Source organism: Electrona antarctica, assembly GCF_951216825.1.
Source record: "Electrona antarctica genome assembly, chromosome: 8".
In the NCBI taxonomy this organism is placed as follows: domain Eukaryota; kingdom Metazoa; phylum Chordata; class Actinopteri; order Myctophiformes; family Myctophidae; genus Electrona; species Electrona antarctica.
The window spans coordinates 27,286,310-27,303,014 of NC_136789.1; the positions used below are offsets into that span (position 1 = coordinate 27,286,310).

Consider the following 16,705-nt stretch of genomic DNA (forward strand, 5'->3'; position numbering starts at 1 on the left):
AGGTAACCTTTAAACACACTGTCTGAATTACAAATGGATAAATTACTTTTACTGTGCAGCACTGATTCATATCAGAATGGATTAATATCAGAACTGATTCATATTAGAATGGGCTGTTATTGTTTGTGAAGAAAACTATAGAGAGAAGGTATACACAAAGCACCATTCACATTTTATTAAAAACATTTATTGACCACTTGTCAATAACAACAGCAATAAACAAACCAAAAACATAAAACAAACAAACATGGGTTTGGAGGAGCCTGGTTGTACAGGTCAAGCTCTGGATAAGAAAACAGCGTAACTCATGTCAACGAACATGCATGGGGGTTGTCCAGTAATTACTCAAATCATAAAATGAATTAATTATCCCTAAATGTCTTAAAATTGTTTATGTTTTGCGTCTCGGTATGATACATCTGTTGTATAGAATGCTAGCGCCATTAAAAACAAAACAAAAAAAAAGTCGTCATGCCATCTGTTTACAAAGTACAAAAGCATTAAAAAAAGAACACGATAAACAAACAAACAAACAAATAATTCCCTCCATTATGGAAATATCTCACACTTTCAAACCCCCCTCCCCCCTCCCCCCACCCCCACCCCCCCCATCAACACCACAGAAAAAGAAAGTTCATAATTTTCCTCGCATACTTACATTACTTACAATGTAGGGTACTTCTAATTTCATTGCATTGTTAAAACACATCATGCTTATCGCTTATGGTCCCGATGGAATAGTAAACACTCAATATTGGTGGTTTTTGGACAGAGAAGTAACTACTTTAATTGGATCCACAGTTCTGCAGTCCTCCAGCACTCTACCAGGAGCACCAGTCGGTCATTCACTATGTGTGTTATTATTGCAGGCGAGTCTGAAGGCATCTATCTCTCCCGGGTCGCTGGCTTTCACTCCCTGGGCTTGTGGTGACGTCTGACCAGCCTTGCTTTCCTCCTCACACCCGCTGTGGACAGACATACAGCACATGGCAATCAGTGTGGTGATATGGTGGGTGAGAGAGAGAGAGAGAGAGAGATGAGAGAGAGAGAGAGAGAGAGAGAGAGAGAGAGAGAGAGAGAGAGTGAGTGACAGAGAGAGAGAGAGAGACAGACAGAGAGAGAACGACAGAGACGGAGAGGAGAACGACAGAGAGAGAGAGAGAGAGAGAGAGAGAGAGAGAGAGAGAGAGAGAGACAGAGAGAGACAGAGAGAGAGAGAGAGAGAGAGAGAGAGAGAGAGAGAGAGAGAGAGAGTGACAGAGAGAGAGAGAGAGAGAGAGAGACAGAGAGAGAGAGAGAGACAGAGAGAGAACGACAGAGACAGAGAGAGAGAGAGAGAGAGAGAGAGAGAGAGTGACAGAGAGAGAGAGAGAGAGAGATTTTGATTTTTAAAAGCTCTTTATTAAAACTTTCCAAATCAGCTCATCTCGTTACAGAACGGTAAAAAACAAAAATTGTTCCACCCTCAAACAGCTACGCAGTACATGAATAAGATACAGAGTATTTTTTTTCCTTTTCTTTTTTTTTAAAAACAAAGGACCAACTCTCCCTCTTCCTGTGGTAAGCATAACACCCCCCCAACAGCCCAAATATGAACAAAACCTTCCATATTATTTGTTAGCTTGTAATATGCATGTTCTACCCTAAGTCTGGCAGCCACCATCCCCGTTAGGACTTGCACTGGATCTATAGACCCAGCCCCCTTTAGCTTGTTCCTTCTGGTGATCCAGATCGCGAGCTTTGCCATACCAGACATGAAGTTTAACATTGTATGCACCATCTTCCTTGCTGCAGCATACTTTGGACCAAAAATAAATTTCTCAAAAGAAAAAACTTCGCCTAGTCCTAAAAACCACCACTCCAACAACTCAAGAACACTTTTTAACCTTGTACAATTAGTAAACAAATGTGCAAGCGTTTCTGGTTGTGAACAGAAAGGACAGCCCTCCCCTGTGCTTGGATCCAGGTGTGTCAGGTGTCTATTAGTGGCAATGGCCCCATGCACAATCCTCCACTGGAGGTCGGCCGCTCGTTTGTCGATTGGCCTCTTGTACAATGACCTCCAACAACCCTTAGGGGAAGAGTCCGGGCCGAAAACCCCAGCCCACCTTGATGCTCTGTACCCCGTCAACGAGCGTGCATGTGAGACCTTAACACAGATGTGATAGGCCTCCTTTTTTTCCATCTCACTGAATTGTCCCAGTTTTGGGGTTTTTAATGAGAGAAGTTGGTCCTCCCCCTCCTGCCACTCCCCAACAGCCGGAGTGACAGTTAGAGATGGGAAACTGTACACACAATCATCATCCCATTGATCAGAGTTGTCACGGTTTTCAGCAAACACTCTTAGGGGCTCCGATAAGGAACCACGGACCTCTCGAACTATCCTCGACAAGAGCCTTGAGGATCTGATGTTGGCCATCTGCCCCAGCACATCCACGGATGTCTGTGTGGCTTTCAGCAGGTGCCCCAGCTTGACACAGCCTGCCTCTCGTAGAGCAGCCCTCAGACTGGGTGATGACAGCGTTTCAGTCTTTAAAAAGTCATTGAAGAACAGTGGTTCCTCGAAAATCCACATCCCAGGTATGTCACCAGGGTCCCTGGAGGCCTGAAGAACCTGCCACGCTTGAAGGACTGAGACATAGAACGGTGTAAGTCCTGTAGTGTCCGCCTCGTTCAGGTTCAATAAGAACAGCTGTTTGTCGTAGCCCAGGCGACCGGCCTTCTTTAATATTAGGCTGGCTGTGCCCAGCCACCTTGCCCCACAGTCATACAGCAGTCTCTGGCCTGCTTCAAGCCTGAAAGCAGACACTCGCGAGGAAATGTCTATTAAGCCTTGTCCACCTTCCTCCACTGGAAGGTACAGAGCTGCAGCCCTTATCCAATGCTGCCCGGCCCAGAAGAAGTCGACCAACAATCTTTGCACCTCCTCTATTAGGCCCCTGGGTGGAGGTAGAACAATCAGTCTGTGCCAGAGCATAGATGCAACTAAGTTGTTCACGACCAAGACCCTCCCCCTAAAAGATAGCTGGGGTAGGAGCCATCTCCACTTTGACAGCCTGACACGCACTTTTTCCAGCACTCCCTCCCAGTTCTTTTCCTGATATTCTGCCGCACCTAAGTGAACTCCCAGAAACTTCATCCCCTGCCTTCCCCACTGTAGACCTCCGGGCAGGTTGGGAACCACCTCCCCCCTCCAGTGCCCCACCTGTAGGGCCTCACACTTCCCCCAGTTCACCCTAGCTGATGAAGCTTTTTGATACATGTCAAGGCATTTTTTTATTCCTTCTATATCCCCCTGGTTCTTAATAAAGATGCTTACATCATCAGCATAAGCTGAGACAACATAAGGGGGACTTTGGGTCATTCCGGGCAGAGATAAGCCATTAAGAGTGCTCCTGAATTTACATAAAAGTGGTTCTATAACAATGCTGTAGAGCTGACCGGATATGGGACACCCCTGTCTGATCCCCCTGCTGACTGGTATAGGTCTGCTCAACCCACCTCCCACCTTAACCATGCAGCTTGCATCCTCGTACAGCAAACCTATCCATTTTATGAAACTCTTCCCAATACCAAAGCCACTCAAGGTGGAGAAAAGATACCCATGGTCGACTTTGTCGAAAGCCTTCTCCTGATCAATTGATAAGACCCCAACATTTATGTCATGTGACTTGCAAACCTCTAGCACATCCCTAATTAAAAACAAATTGTCCATAATAGTCCTTTCTGGTACACAATAAGTTTGATCTGGTTGTATTAATACACCTAGGTGGTCCTTCAGTCTGTTGGAAAGTGCCCTGGAGAGCACTTTGTAGTCCGAGCACAGTAATGCTACAGGTCTCCAGTTCTTTAGGAGGGCTAGGTCTCCCTTTTTGGGGAGGAGCGAGAGAACTGCTCTCCTGCATGAAGGTGGCAGCGAGCCGTTTTTATAGCATTCCAGCATTATTCCATGAAAGTCATGTCCCATACATTCCCAGAAAGCCTTGTAAAACTCAATGGGCAGCCCGTCTACCCCTGGCGCTCGGCCAGCAGCTAGCTGTCCTACTGCTGTGGTCAGTTCTTCATAAGACAGGTTCCTATCCAGGTCAGCTCTCTCCCTGGGCGTGAGCTTGACTAGACCTTCCAAAAGTTCTGACTGGCACTGCTCCTCACACGGCTCCGCTCCGAATAGAGCTGTGTAGAAGTCAACAGCACATCTCCTCATCTCACCAGAGTCTGTAGAAACCCTGCCATCTGGCAGTCTTAGACAGGACATCTGCCTCCCCTTTGCTTTCTTCTTCTCCAGGTTGAAAAAGAACGAACTTGGAGCATCCATGTCCTTAATTGTCGTATAGCGAGCTCTAACGAGAGCTCCCTTCACTCTCTCCCTCATAAAGGAATTAAGCTCCAGTCTTTTTTTCTGAAGCAAAGTCTCATCATCGGAACTTGTGTCAGAGTGTAGTCCACTTTCAATGTTCTTTATTTCCATTTCCAATTTATCCATCACATCCCTAGTGTTAGTTGTAGTGTAAGATGTATACTGCTGGCAAAAAACACGGATTTGGGCTTTCCCTATTTCCCACCACATGCTCAATGACTCAAAGTCACTTTTTTTCTGAGTCCAGATTGACCAAAAAGTTTTAAAATTCTGACAAAAGGTTGTATCTTGCAACAGTTTTGTGTTGAAGTGCCAGTAACTATTAACTTTTTCTCCAGAAGAAAGACTCAGACATACAGTAGTTAGATGGTGATCACTGAACCCCACTGGACTAATACAACTACTAGTCAGCTGACCTCTGAGCCCTTCTGATATGTATATCCTGTCCAGTCTAGCTGCACTCACCCTGTTATCCACTATCTTAATCCATGTGTACTGCCTTGCTTTTTCGTGTTTCAATCTCCATGCATCTACTAATTCTAAGTGGCTAATTGTGGTTTTCAAACTGACTGATGACTGTAAGTGCGGCTCCTCGCTCATACGGTCGAGAGTAAAATCTGTCGTACAATTCCAGTCACCGGAAACAATTTTGAGGTCCTGATTCATGGCTAGCCCGTCTTTCAGTTTATTAAAAAGAGTTATTCTCTCTGAACCTTGGTTAGGGGCATAAACATTGACAAAGCAGAACACACACCCCTCAACTTCTGCTCTGACCACTGCCACCCTCCCCTTTACAAGCTCTTCTTTAGATAAAATATTCACATTTAATTTGTCTGAAAAGAGAACTGCAACGCCTCCACTGACATTACTACCATGACTTAGAAAAGAGGAGCCTTTCCAAAACAGGCCCCAGTCTACTTCATTTTCCTCATCACTGTGAGTTTCCTGCAAAAAGAGCACATCAATTCTCTTCTGCTCTACTATCTCTGCTATTAGAGCCCTCTTATGCCTGTCCCTCCCTCCATTCATATTCAAAGAACCTATCTTAAGCCCCCCCATCAGAAAACAAGAGTGCAGAGAAATAGAGATCAGTAGAAACAAGCTCAAGAGTGAGCAAGACCCCTTGTGATGCATGATTTACTTTTTTTTCTTGAGGGCAGCAGCCCTCTTTCCTGCCCTCTTTGTGGGTGCTTCCACTACCTTATTCACAGAAGTTACAAACTTCCTCAGACGAAACCTCTTTCTTTCATCCAATAAGTCAGTCCCAACTGTTTTCTGTAAGACATTAACACTCCTTATGAACTTTTCTATATTAGGAAAGTAGTCATTTACTTTAACAGATTTCCCAAATGTCTCATCCAGAAAATCGTTTATTTCATCCAAGGAGTAAAACTCGTTTTTTCTCCCCCCCTTGGATTCTTTTTCAGTTTCACTTTCTGGCTCACTTTCATCATACTCCTCCTCTTCCATCTCCATTTCACTGTTCTGCTGACTGTTTGACAAGGAGGTGTTGCCTCCTCCTGTCACTGCGCTACTACTAGGCACTGACAGTCCCTCCTCTGAGGAGCTTGTAGAGGCACCTACGTTGGCGCCATCACCAGCATTAGCCACGTCCGCTTCAATTTGCGAGTGTGTCAACTGTGAAGACTGACTCACAACTTCAGCCTCATCTGCTGATCCTTGTGTCTCATCAATCTGTTCTATCACTGGCTGCTCATCTGTCACGCTAACAACATCATCCTGTTCTACCGCTGGCTGTTCGTCTGCCGCGATAATAACATCATCCTGTTCTACCGCTGGCTGTTCGTCTGCCGCGATAATAACATCATTCTGTTCTATCACTAGCTGCTCGTCTGCTGCGCTAACGTCATCATTATCAGGGGGCGGGGCCGCAGCCGCGGCTGCCCTCAGTGCCCTGGCTATAGCCTGCCTTGCTACTGCTGTAGCCTCTGCTCTTTGTTTTCGCGGACACGCAAGACGCTTATGTCCAAACATCCCGCACTCAAAACATCTCATGTTGCCACCGTTAGCATAGACCATATAATGACTGTTGTCATATTTCACTTTGAATGACACCTCCAACTCCTGTGTAGGAGAGTCGAGGAACATGTATGCTTGTCTGCGAAGTGAGTGGACATGCTTTAGCTTCGCGTCTTTACACCCGAGGCTTACAGCCTTGAGTGGGCTGGAAAACTTGCCAAAGCGTTTGAGTTCTTGCTCTAACAGCTCGTTTGGAATAAACGGCGGTACACCTGAAACTATAATTCTCGTAGAGGGTGCATACAGCGGGGAAACCTGCACAAACAGGTCACGTATAAACACGCCGCTCGCAACAAGTTGATGCACATATCTTTCCTCTTTCACAAACACGATAACACCTTTATTCATGCGCGATGCATATTCAAGGTTAGCGTGCTCAATCAATTCTCCGACAGCCAACAAAACCTCTTCCACCATAACATTAGGCTGAGGTACCAGCCGAACTCCATGCTTAATGGACAGAGACGGCGTCCCTTGAGACGCCATCTCCCCCCCCAAGCCTCTTCCCAAGTCACGCCAAACAGCCGAGTAACTTCACAATCCAGCGAAATAACGAAAAGGATAACTTTACCTGATCATGCGAAAAACAACAGAAAAGGCCAAGTAGAAACAAAAAGTAGAATCCAAGAATGCAGGCCTCTCACTCACGCATTCACCCCTCACAAACTCCCCACCCGTGCTCACAGCATCCGCTCAGAGAGAGAGAGAGAGAGAGAGAGAGAGAGAGAGAGAGAGACAGAGAGAGAGAGTGACAGAGAGAGAGAGAGAGAGAGTGACAGAGAGACAGAGAGACAGAGAGAGAGAGAGAGAGAGAGAGACAGAGAGAACGACAGAGACAGAGAGAGAACGACAGAGAGACAGAGCAAGAGAGAAGGAATAAGAGAGACAGAGAAAGGGAGACAAAGAGAAAGGGAGACAGACAGACAGAGAGATAATTAAATGAGAAAACTAATTAGGTTCTGCACTTTCTAAGACTGCACTGAGAGAGAGAAAGTTGTATTGAGCCAATGCATTGTCTACAGGCTGATATGGTGGACACGGCATAGCAGTCTGTTTTGGTTTAAATGAAGGCAAGCCTTACGTGAACTTCCTCCGTTTCTTACCTGGAGGTCTCTTGGCAGGTGCTCTTCTTCCTCCTCCCTCTGCGCGCGCACACACACACACACACACACACACACACACGCACACGCACACGCACACGCGCACACGCGCACACACACACACACACACACACACACACACACACACACACACACACACACATATAAAGAGAGACGTACAGACATAAGTTTGTCTATATTCTAACTACACATTCTCCCAACTTGAACCCTCATCATCTTTGGTGTGATCCCTGGTGGTCATGTGATGTTATTACAGTATCAGATACCAAATCAGATGCCATAGCTTTCTCATCTCCATTGGCTCTGTCTTATTTAATGTCTCTCCTTCATGTGGGGGGGTCAGTTTCAGTATCATGGTCAGTTTCATGTCAGTATCATGGTCAGCATCATGGACTGTATCATGTCAGTATCATGTCAGTATCATGGACTGTATCATGTCAGTATCATGGTCAGTATCATGGACTGTATCATGTCAGTATCATGGTCAGTATCATGTCAGTATCATGTCAGTATCATGGTCTGCATCATGGACTGTATCATGTCAGCATCATGGTCAGTATCATGTCAGTATCATGGTCAGCATCATGGACTGTATCATGTCAGTATCATGGTCAGTATCATGGTCAGTATCATGTCAGTATCATGGTCTGCATCATGGACTGTATCATGTCAGCATCATGGTCAGTATCATGTCAGTATCATGGTCAGCATCATTCACTGTATCATGTCAGTATCATGTCAGTATCATGGTCAGTATCATGTCAGCATCATGGACTGTATCATGGTCAGTATCATGTCAGTATCATGTCAGTATCATGGTCAGCATCATGGACTGTATCATGTCAGTATCATGTCAGCATCATGGACTGTATCATGTCAGTATCATGGTCAGTATCATGGTCAGTATCATGTCAGTATCATGGTCAGTATCAAGTCAGTATCATGGTCAGTATCATGGTCAGTATGATGTCAGTATCATGTCAGTATCATGGTATGGACTGTATCATGTCAGTATCATGTCAGTATCATGTCAGTATCATGGTCAGTATCATGGTCAGTATCATGTCAGTATCATGTCAGTATCATGGTATGGACTGTATAATGTCAGTATCATGTCAGTATCATGGTCAGTATCATGTCAGTATCATGGTATGTATCATGTCAGTTTCATGGTCAGTATCATGATTAGTCATGATGTATATTGCATGACACGCACGCAAAAGTGTGTCTTCACCACCGGACAAGAAAGGTAAGCCTCGGAATGTGACGAGTTGAGCGTGAGAAAGTGTGTGTCTAATAGTAAAAACTAAACATTCACTGGTTTTGACCTTGAATGAGTTTGGTGATCCTCTCCGTCTCCATGTCAATCAGATCTGGGTTGCTGTGGATGGTGGTGATCTTGGAGTAATCTGGTCCTGGAGGGCATGGAAACAAAACCTTTGGACACAAAATAATGGTGGACGACATTTCCTCCCACACCAGCAGAGCACATACAATACCAGTTTCAGTCAGATCACTTTGACAATATACATCTCTCTCTCGTTTCCATCTGAAAGTGACCACGGCTCAGAACATATACACATTTAGTATGATTAAAACCATTGTGGAATTATTAAATAAAATTACACTGTGCGGAATTGCACCGTGTCATACCCTGATCACTTCAGGGAGGAAAGGCGAGAGGCATTTTAAATAAAACCATTCATGTTATGAAGGGCCTACCCTCAATGATCTGAGGCTGGAGGACCGTGATGGATCCCGTTCCACCTTAACAGCGGGCGGGCAGCGGAAGGAAGGCGTTGGAAGTCATTTAACGACTTAACAACAGTGTACAGACTGACTGACAGACAGACAGACAGACACCACCCGACTAGTCCTCCTCCGCCACCGCAAACACACAGTAATACACACGCACACACACGCACGCATGCACACACGCACACACGCACACACGCACACACGCACACACACACACCCGCGCACACACACACACACACACACGCACGCGCACACGCGAACACACACACACACACACACACACACGCGCGCACACACACACACACGCACACACACACACACACACGCACACGCCCGCACACACACACACACACACACACACACACACACACACACACACACACACACACACACACACACACACACACACACACACACACACACACACACACACACACACACACACACACGCGCGCGCAAGCACGCACACACACACGTCCACCACTCCAAATCCACACCAACACACAAGCAAAATACAATTCCGGTATCTCTTTTCATTTCAACAAAAAGAAATCAGCGGAGCAAACAGGCTGCACCGGAGGCAGGTGAAATGAGAGGAAATAGAAGAGCGACAGGCATTGCAAAAGGCATCCACATTGTCTTGGTGCACCGTGAGAGTCAGAACCACATTTCTTGGCTTTCATCTTTATTAATGGACAGTAGCTTTATGTGCGTGGAACCATTATGTCGCAACTATAAAACTATTCACAGAGAAGGAGCAACTATACAACTAAACATACTTCCTGACATAACAGTTACTGAGCTTAAACAAACATCATAAAACCGAAATGAGCTTGTGATGTTTGTTGTGGAGGCTGGCCAGGGACATGCGGTCTAATGCACTCTCGTTCCCTGTGTAAAACATGCCTGCCAATCCCGTCATTACTGTCATTAGTGATGATGATTTGTGATCTATTCTACAGTATGCTATGCACATCTCCCAACTTAACTATTAAACATGAAATGGCTCTGTAATATGTTGCTCTCTCTGCAGTTAGACTATGTTATGAACTTTATCTGCATGCGTGTCTGTGCATGCTGTGAAATGCATATCAAGTTTTACGGTTGAGAGAGAAAAAAAAAAGAATAGACTACTATTATTGATTGCATTTGTTATGACTTGCAACACTGGCAGATACACCCTTGCGGGATGGCTTGTCATGGTCTACATTTATCATCTTAGTGATGGAATATAGTTTGCCATCTTTATATCATAACTTATTTAGTATATACTCATGATATAGTAATGCTACAACTAGAATAACCTTTATTTACATTGTGAATTCTGAGTGATCAAATTTGTGTTCTCTTCTCTTTCTTCTTTTTTCTTTCTTTATTTTCTTCCTGTATTTTGTTTGTTTGTATTTTGTTTGTATTTTCTTTTTTCCTCTGTTTGTTTTCCCCTGTTTGTTTTCTGCCCCCCCCCCCCCCCCTTGTGTGTTAGATGTATTGTATATATTATTATTTCTGTTGGTGTAATAGGATAGGCAAAATAAGCCACTGGCTTCAGCCTATACCTTTTTGGTCTAAATATTAATTTATAATGCAATGTATTCAATGTTCAATTCTTTGACCAAAATAAACTAAACTGAAACTGAATATGTTTTAAGTGGATGTATTCATTGTGGGATGGTTGAGCCCATTCGGGTACTGTTGCCTGGGCTGGGTGAATCTGCCATCAGTCATTCAAACCAAAGTGTGGAAATAAAAATGCATGCAGAACTACGTCTACATTTGGGATTACACAACGGTGAGTTGAATATCATCCATAAACTGTTATGAATTATTCTACAATTTGCTTTTTTAATTTGTGTCAAACTGAGATGCTAATTAATTCACTGGAATTCAATGCTGAATTCCAGTGAATAATGAATAATGAATTGATTAACCCAATTAATACATTTGTGATATTAAACAAAGTTTCTGAATGATATCGATTCCACCTTTTTGAGGCTAAATATTTAGTCATAAGAGAAAAAAACGTGAAAACAAAATCCCGAAACAGATTTAGATAGGATGCTACCAAGTCCAAGGAGGTAAGAGATTGCCTATTAGTCAAGGCAGCTTGAGGAGAATCCGTGCTCATGCCGTTCCATCTTTTCTTTTTTCCGTCTCCAACTAACCTCCCTCTACGATTTGCTTGATCTCCTCATCCTGCAGAATGTGAACCCCGCTCTCCAGCAGCTTCTTAACCTTCGATACCTCTAGCGTGTCGGGAATCAAGCATAGGTCACGTGCCATGAGGTGCAAAGCAAGTGGAAAAACATTGTGGAGTTATGGAATGGTTCCAAGACACACACTGTACTGAACTTTATCAGGCCTGGCGTGCCAAAAAATACCAATGGATTGACACGTCACATGTAGTGCGGTGCTACAGTACAGTACATGAAACCTTTGGAACAGTCGTGTGTTGGATAGACTCTCTCTGTGCCAATAACGAAATGAAGCGTTTCAGCATTTGATTCAAATCAATCATTTAGTGCACGGATGAATGCTTTTTGAAATGAGCCCCAAAAAAGTTCTGAGGGAATTTGTGACGTAATCAAATGCCTTCCAAGAGTAGCACCGCTGAAGCTCTGATGAGGCTCTGAAGACAGTAGAAGAGGTTCACGCCATGCTGCAGCTGAGCTGACAGAGACCTCATGGTAGCGCTTGTACGTTAGCGTATATGTTAATGACAACATGGAAAGAAATTGACTTCACGTAAGATGATGATATGCCATTAAACCAGGTAAGCATGGCCATGTAATGGATTTGTTAAGCGCCATTCGAAGAAGCATGGAAGCGCTTGGATATATGCTACAGTATTATATATAACACTGCTGTATTGTCAAAAGATAAATTTGTTTATAGAAAACTTACCTTGGTCCAGAAGTTTCTTAATCTCTGCATCCGACTCCCCACTGTGTGCTGTATCAGAAAGAGAGAGATGCTGTGTCATCAAATCTCTTCCCAGTCGGGTACAGTTTGCATGGATGCTCTCACACAACGTTCACCACCTGAATGCAACCTTACCTTCAATAACTCTTGTGACCTTGGTAATGCTCGGATGCCCTTCAACGACCCTGGTGCGCTTGGAGAAGGTGACGTCGCCTCCCTGGATCATTCTGGTGAGCTCGGAGTGGCTGTAGCTGGGATCACCTTCCACTACCAACTTGGTGATGATGGGTTCCATGACCTCCGTCTCGATGACCCGCGTCACTTTGGTCATGGACGGCTCTCCCTCGATGACTCTTGTCACCTTAGTTATAGATGGCTCTCCCTCGATGACTCTTGTCACCTTAGTTATAGATGGCTCTCCCTCGATGACTCTTGTCACCTTAGTTATAGATGGCTCTCCCTCGATGACTCTCGTCACCTTGGTGATGGATGGCTCTCCCTGGATGACTCTTGTCACCTTGGTGATGGACGGTGCTCCCTCGATGACTCTCGTCACCTTGGTGATGGACGGTTCTCCCTCGATGACTCTTGTCACCTTGGTGATGGTGGGCTCACCTCCAATGATTCTTGTCACCTTGGTGATGGATGGAACTGTAGAAGAAAAGACCACAATAAAAAAGTTTGAAATATACTGTTGTGTTATAAGCTCCGTACAATGGTGTGATAATTCGTATATTCGCATTTTTTATTACAAGCTCACAGAGTGCAATTATAACATAGCAGATCCACCTTTAAAAATATTTTTCACTATTTTAAAATGTTTCAAAAACCAAAAACCCTGGTCTCTAAACTGCCTCCCCCTGGCCAGCCGGGGCGCCTGATGGAGAGGAAAGGAACTGGTTGGAATAACATGTTCCATCCACACGCTACGTCCAACCAGGGAAAAAGGAGCAACTTGGACACTCATGCATGAAGGAAGCATGAGTTCAAGTCCGTTGCTCTCCCCAGGTTGGCGGAGGGTGTGTAGAGCATTAGATACAGTAATTGATACAGGGGTGAATAATGGTTTACAAAATCGTGGGATAAAGATTTAGAAAAACAAACAAAAAAAACAATAAGATTAGTCATAAGGCATGATGCCACGCAACATAGGGCCCTGTGTCTCTTACAGAGGCACACTGTAAATAGGGCCCTGTGTCTCTTACAGAGGCACACTGTAAATAGGGCCCTGTGTCTCTTACAGAGGCACACTGTAAATAGGGCCCTGTGTCTCTTACAGAGGCAAACTGTAAAAAGGGCCCTGTGTCTCTTACAGAGGCACACTGTAATAAGGCCCTGTGTCTCTTACAGAGGCACACTGTAAATAGGGCCCTGTGTCTCTTACAGAGGCACACTGTAATAAGGCCCTGTGTCTCTTACAGAGGCACACTGTAAATAGGGCCCTGTGTCTCTTACAGAGGCACACTGTAATAAGGCCCTGTGTCTCTTACAGAGGCACACTGTAAAAAGGGCCCTGTGTCTCTTACAGAGGCACACTGTAAAAAGGCCCTGTGTCTCTTACAGAGGCACACTGTAAATAGGGCCCTGTGTCTCTTACAGAGGCACACTGTAAATAGGGCCCTGTGTCTCTTACAGAGGCACACTGTAAAAAGATGCAGACCAGAGCGTAAATGTTTTGCCTCGGCTGTTCCTTTCCAATCATCACATCCTGTCTGTCAGGAAGGAATGACATTTTTGCCAGCATCGACAAGAATCCCCACAACTCAATGGACAGTGATATACTGTAGAATGGGCCATGTTACACTTAAGTAACTTTGTATTCTTCAGAGTCTACCAGCCGGGCAATAAATTGCCTCACAGACAATCCTCTAAAAACAAGACAAATCTTCTCGTTTCCTTGCGCTGCCATTGAACGCGACGTGCCAAACACTCCGGCCAAAAGGCATTCTTTACGTTTTTATGTGTGCTGCTTCTGAGCAGAACTTCGCCGAGTGACGGTATTTATTGGGCTATAAATAGATGAAAGATGACAGATGTGTGGTGGAAACACATCTACTGATCTTCTCTCTGAGCTCTCTGGCCGTGAGAGATACACTACTAGGTAGTCACTGCCACACTCATGTGCCACTCTGCACTCTCTCATGTTGGACGTACAGGTGACATGGAGGCCTTATAACTAAATATGTCGCCTGCTTATTAGCTAAAGTTAGTTTTATGTCTACCCTGCCACCAAGGTTGTTCAAATGGTCTATAACAGCAGTAGTCTAGGATTTGGCTATATGCCATCTATAATTTAATCTTTCTTCACTAGTTTACTAGTCTTTCCATGTATTAAATAGAACTGAAATAGGCCTATGTCTAATCATGCAGAGTATATTTATGTCTACGCTTACATTTGATGAACTATTACCTAAGGTAAGTCTGTTTCTTAGGGGTTAAACGTTGGACACTTCGACATGTATTTGGGTGAGCCAAGGGTGGAACTGGTGGCCTTCTGATTCCCAGACGCCCACCTATTGGCATAAGTAATGAATAATGATACAAAATGTTTCTTGCGTGCAGAGTCATGACACACATTTGTGTGTGTGTGTGTGTGTGTGTGTGTGGGCATGTATTTATGTGTGTCCTTACGTGCACACAAGCATGTTTATGTACAGACTATATGTTTGCGACTGCTTGTCTTCCCTGATCTGTTTGAAGTCTGGTTGTGTAGTGCTCATCAACACTGCTTCTTCTTTTATTTGTAGATCCATCCATCACACTCATCCCCACGTGAAATTCATTATAGTAGTTGGTGTGTGTGTGTGTGTGTGTGTGTGTGTGTGTGTGTGTGTGTGTGTGTGTGTGTGTGTGTGTGTGAGATGGGCATCCCGTCAGGCTCATGGCTCTTCCCTGGATACGTCACCCTCCTCTCCTCCGCTAGTGCCCACACACCTGCAGTTCATCAGCTCGTCACCTTGCACTGTTTAAACGCGGGCTTCCCACCCACCCATGTCCAGATGCTATTAGGTTGTACTGCCACGTCGGTCACGCTCGCGACCGCTTAGATTAACCAGAGTATTCTCTCTAACCGTGGTCTCCTGTTATTCCAGCATTCCTGTCACATCTCTGTTACCTACAGACTGACCTGAATGTCTGGCCGAATGGACGTTCCGCCAGCGTTACTACCGTTTAACTACCTTGCTTACCCTTCTGCCATGCGGGGACGTGCACACATAGACATCAAAGGGGGCTTCAGCCCCTGCCCTTTTACCCGTCTGTAAAACAACTGCCCTTTCCATACCACGAATGCAGCATGTACCATAATATGGTGAAAGAAATGCAAAATGTCACTGCTTTCCATGCCATTATACCGAAAGGCAGCATTCAGGAGAATTGCTTTTTTCCCCAAAGTCTTCTGAACTTGAACGCAGTATTTTGCGTTGAACAAATTTGTTTAGAAATCCATGTCTTACACCATACATCTCCACTAGCTAAAGAGTGCTGGGTTGCGCCCCGAAAATAGCTGATGTACAAGCTCTCAATAGCAGATCTACAAGCTCACAACGCGTCGCACTGCCATGGCATTATCCTATCCCTGCTCCTGCAATGAACTCTTAACCCAACATTCTAACTGCTGTACAAGCTGTACATTTGATGTAAAGCGAAATACTAGAGGAGTATTAGAGCACTGGTTAAACGTTACTCATGACTTGTCTCTGTGTTCCTCCTTTAATATAACGTGTTCTGAATGTGATACAAAGAAAAGGTTGCCTGAACACAAGCTTCCATGTTTAGTAAGAGGAGATTGTGCACACGGAAGCAACTACGTTAGAGTACAACGGCTGTTTTTGCCGTCATTCTGTTAATAAGAAGCAGACGGGGGTCCTCTCTCAACCTCGTAATATACCCCTATCACCTCCGAACAATATTAGACTTTATCTTCCCCTATGTAACCGAATACATCAAGGCACACGCTCCCATCTGTCTGGAACCGAGCCTGGACCGGACCCAAGCCTCTGTGAGAGTCCTCTGTGGTCTCCAAACCATGCTGTGACAGCCCAATTACCGCATCACCCAGAGGACCTGATTAAAAGAAGCCGGAGGATCCAAGACAAGTCAACTGGAGCAGTGCTGAGAGAGCTTGCTACTAATGGACAATGGCTTCACGAGATATCGTGGTCTCAGGTTGCATAAAGGGAGTCTGTGTACTGTACTGTGTTATTAACCACATGAACGCTTTTTTTTTTTTTTTTTTTTACTGAATTCAAATATCCTGTTAACGTGTTTCTTTTGCGTAATATGTTATGTACAGTGAATTGCCTTGCAATTATCTATACTAATACACTTGCCATGTCTTGTCTTGTCTTGCCTAGCATCCCTATTCTGGGAGGTGAACTCTCGACGAGAGATTTGGTGTAGAGAGGGAAAGAAGAGCGGACAAAGAGAGTTGGTGTAGAGGAGGAAAGAAGAGCGGACAAAGAGATTTGGTGTAGAGGAGGAAAGAAGAGCGGACAAAGAGATTTGGTGT

The 16,705-nt window shown here is 44.7% G+C and overlaps 1 protein-coding gene across 6 annotated transcripts in view; it reads right to left on the bottom strand.

The window, feature by feature from the left end:
• Positions 1-613: 613 nt before the first annotated feature.
• Positions 614-16,705, bottom strand: part of postna (periostin, osteoblast specific factor a) — a 63,667-nt gene continuing 47,575 nt past the window's right edge. For 2 of the 6 annotated variants that reach the window (XM_079508766.1, XM_079508767.1), the window contains 7 exons: positions 12,331-12,846; positions 12,178-12,225; positions 11,439-11,519; positions 9,241-9,285; positions 8,847-8,933; positions 7,501-7,539; positions 614-965 (listed from right to left, as the gene is read on the bottom strand). In XM_079508766.1, the coding sequence (XP_079364892.1) occupies positions 910-965; positions 7,501-7,539; positions 8,847-8,933; positions 9,241-9,285; positions 11,439-11,519; positions 12,178-12,225; positions 12,331-12,846 (872 nt within the window). In that variant the 3' untranslated portion in view covers positions 614-909. The remainder of the gene's footprint in view (positions 966-7,500; positions 7,540-8,846; positions 8,934-9,240; positions 9,286-11,438; positions 11,520-12,177; positions 12,226-12,330; positions 12,847-16,705) is intronic. The other 4 variants (XM_079508768.1, XM_079508770.1, XM_079508769.1 and 1 more) reach the window with 4 other exon arrangements.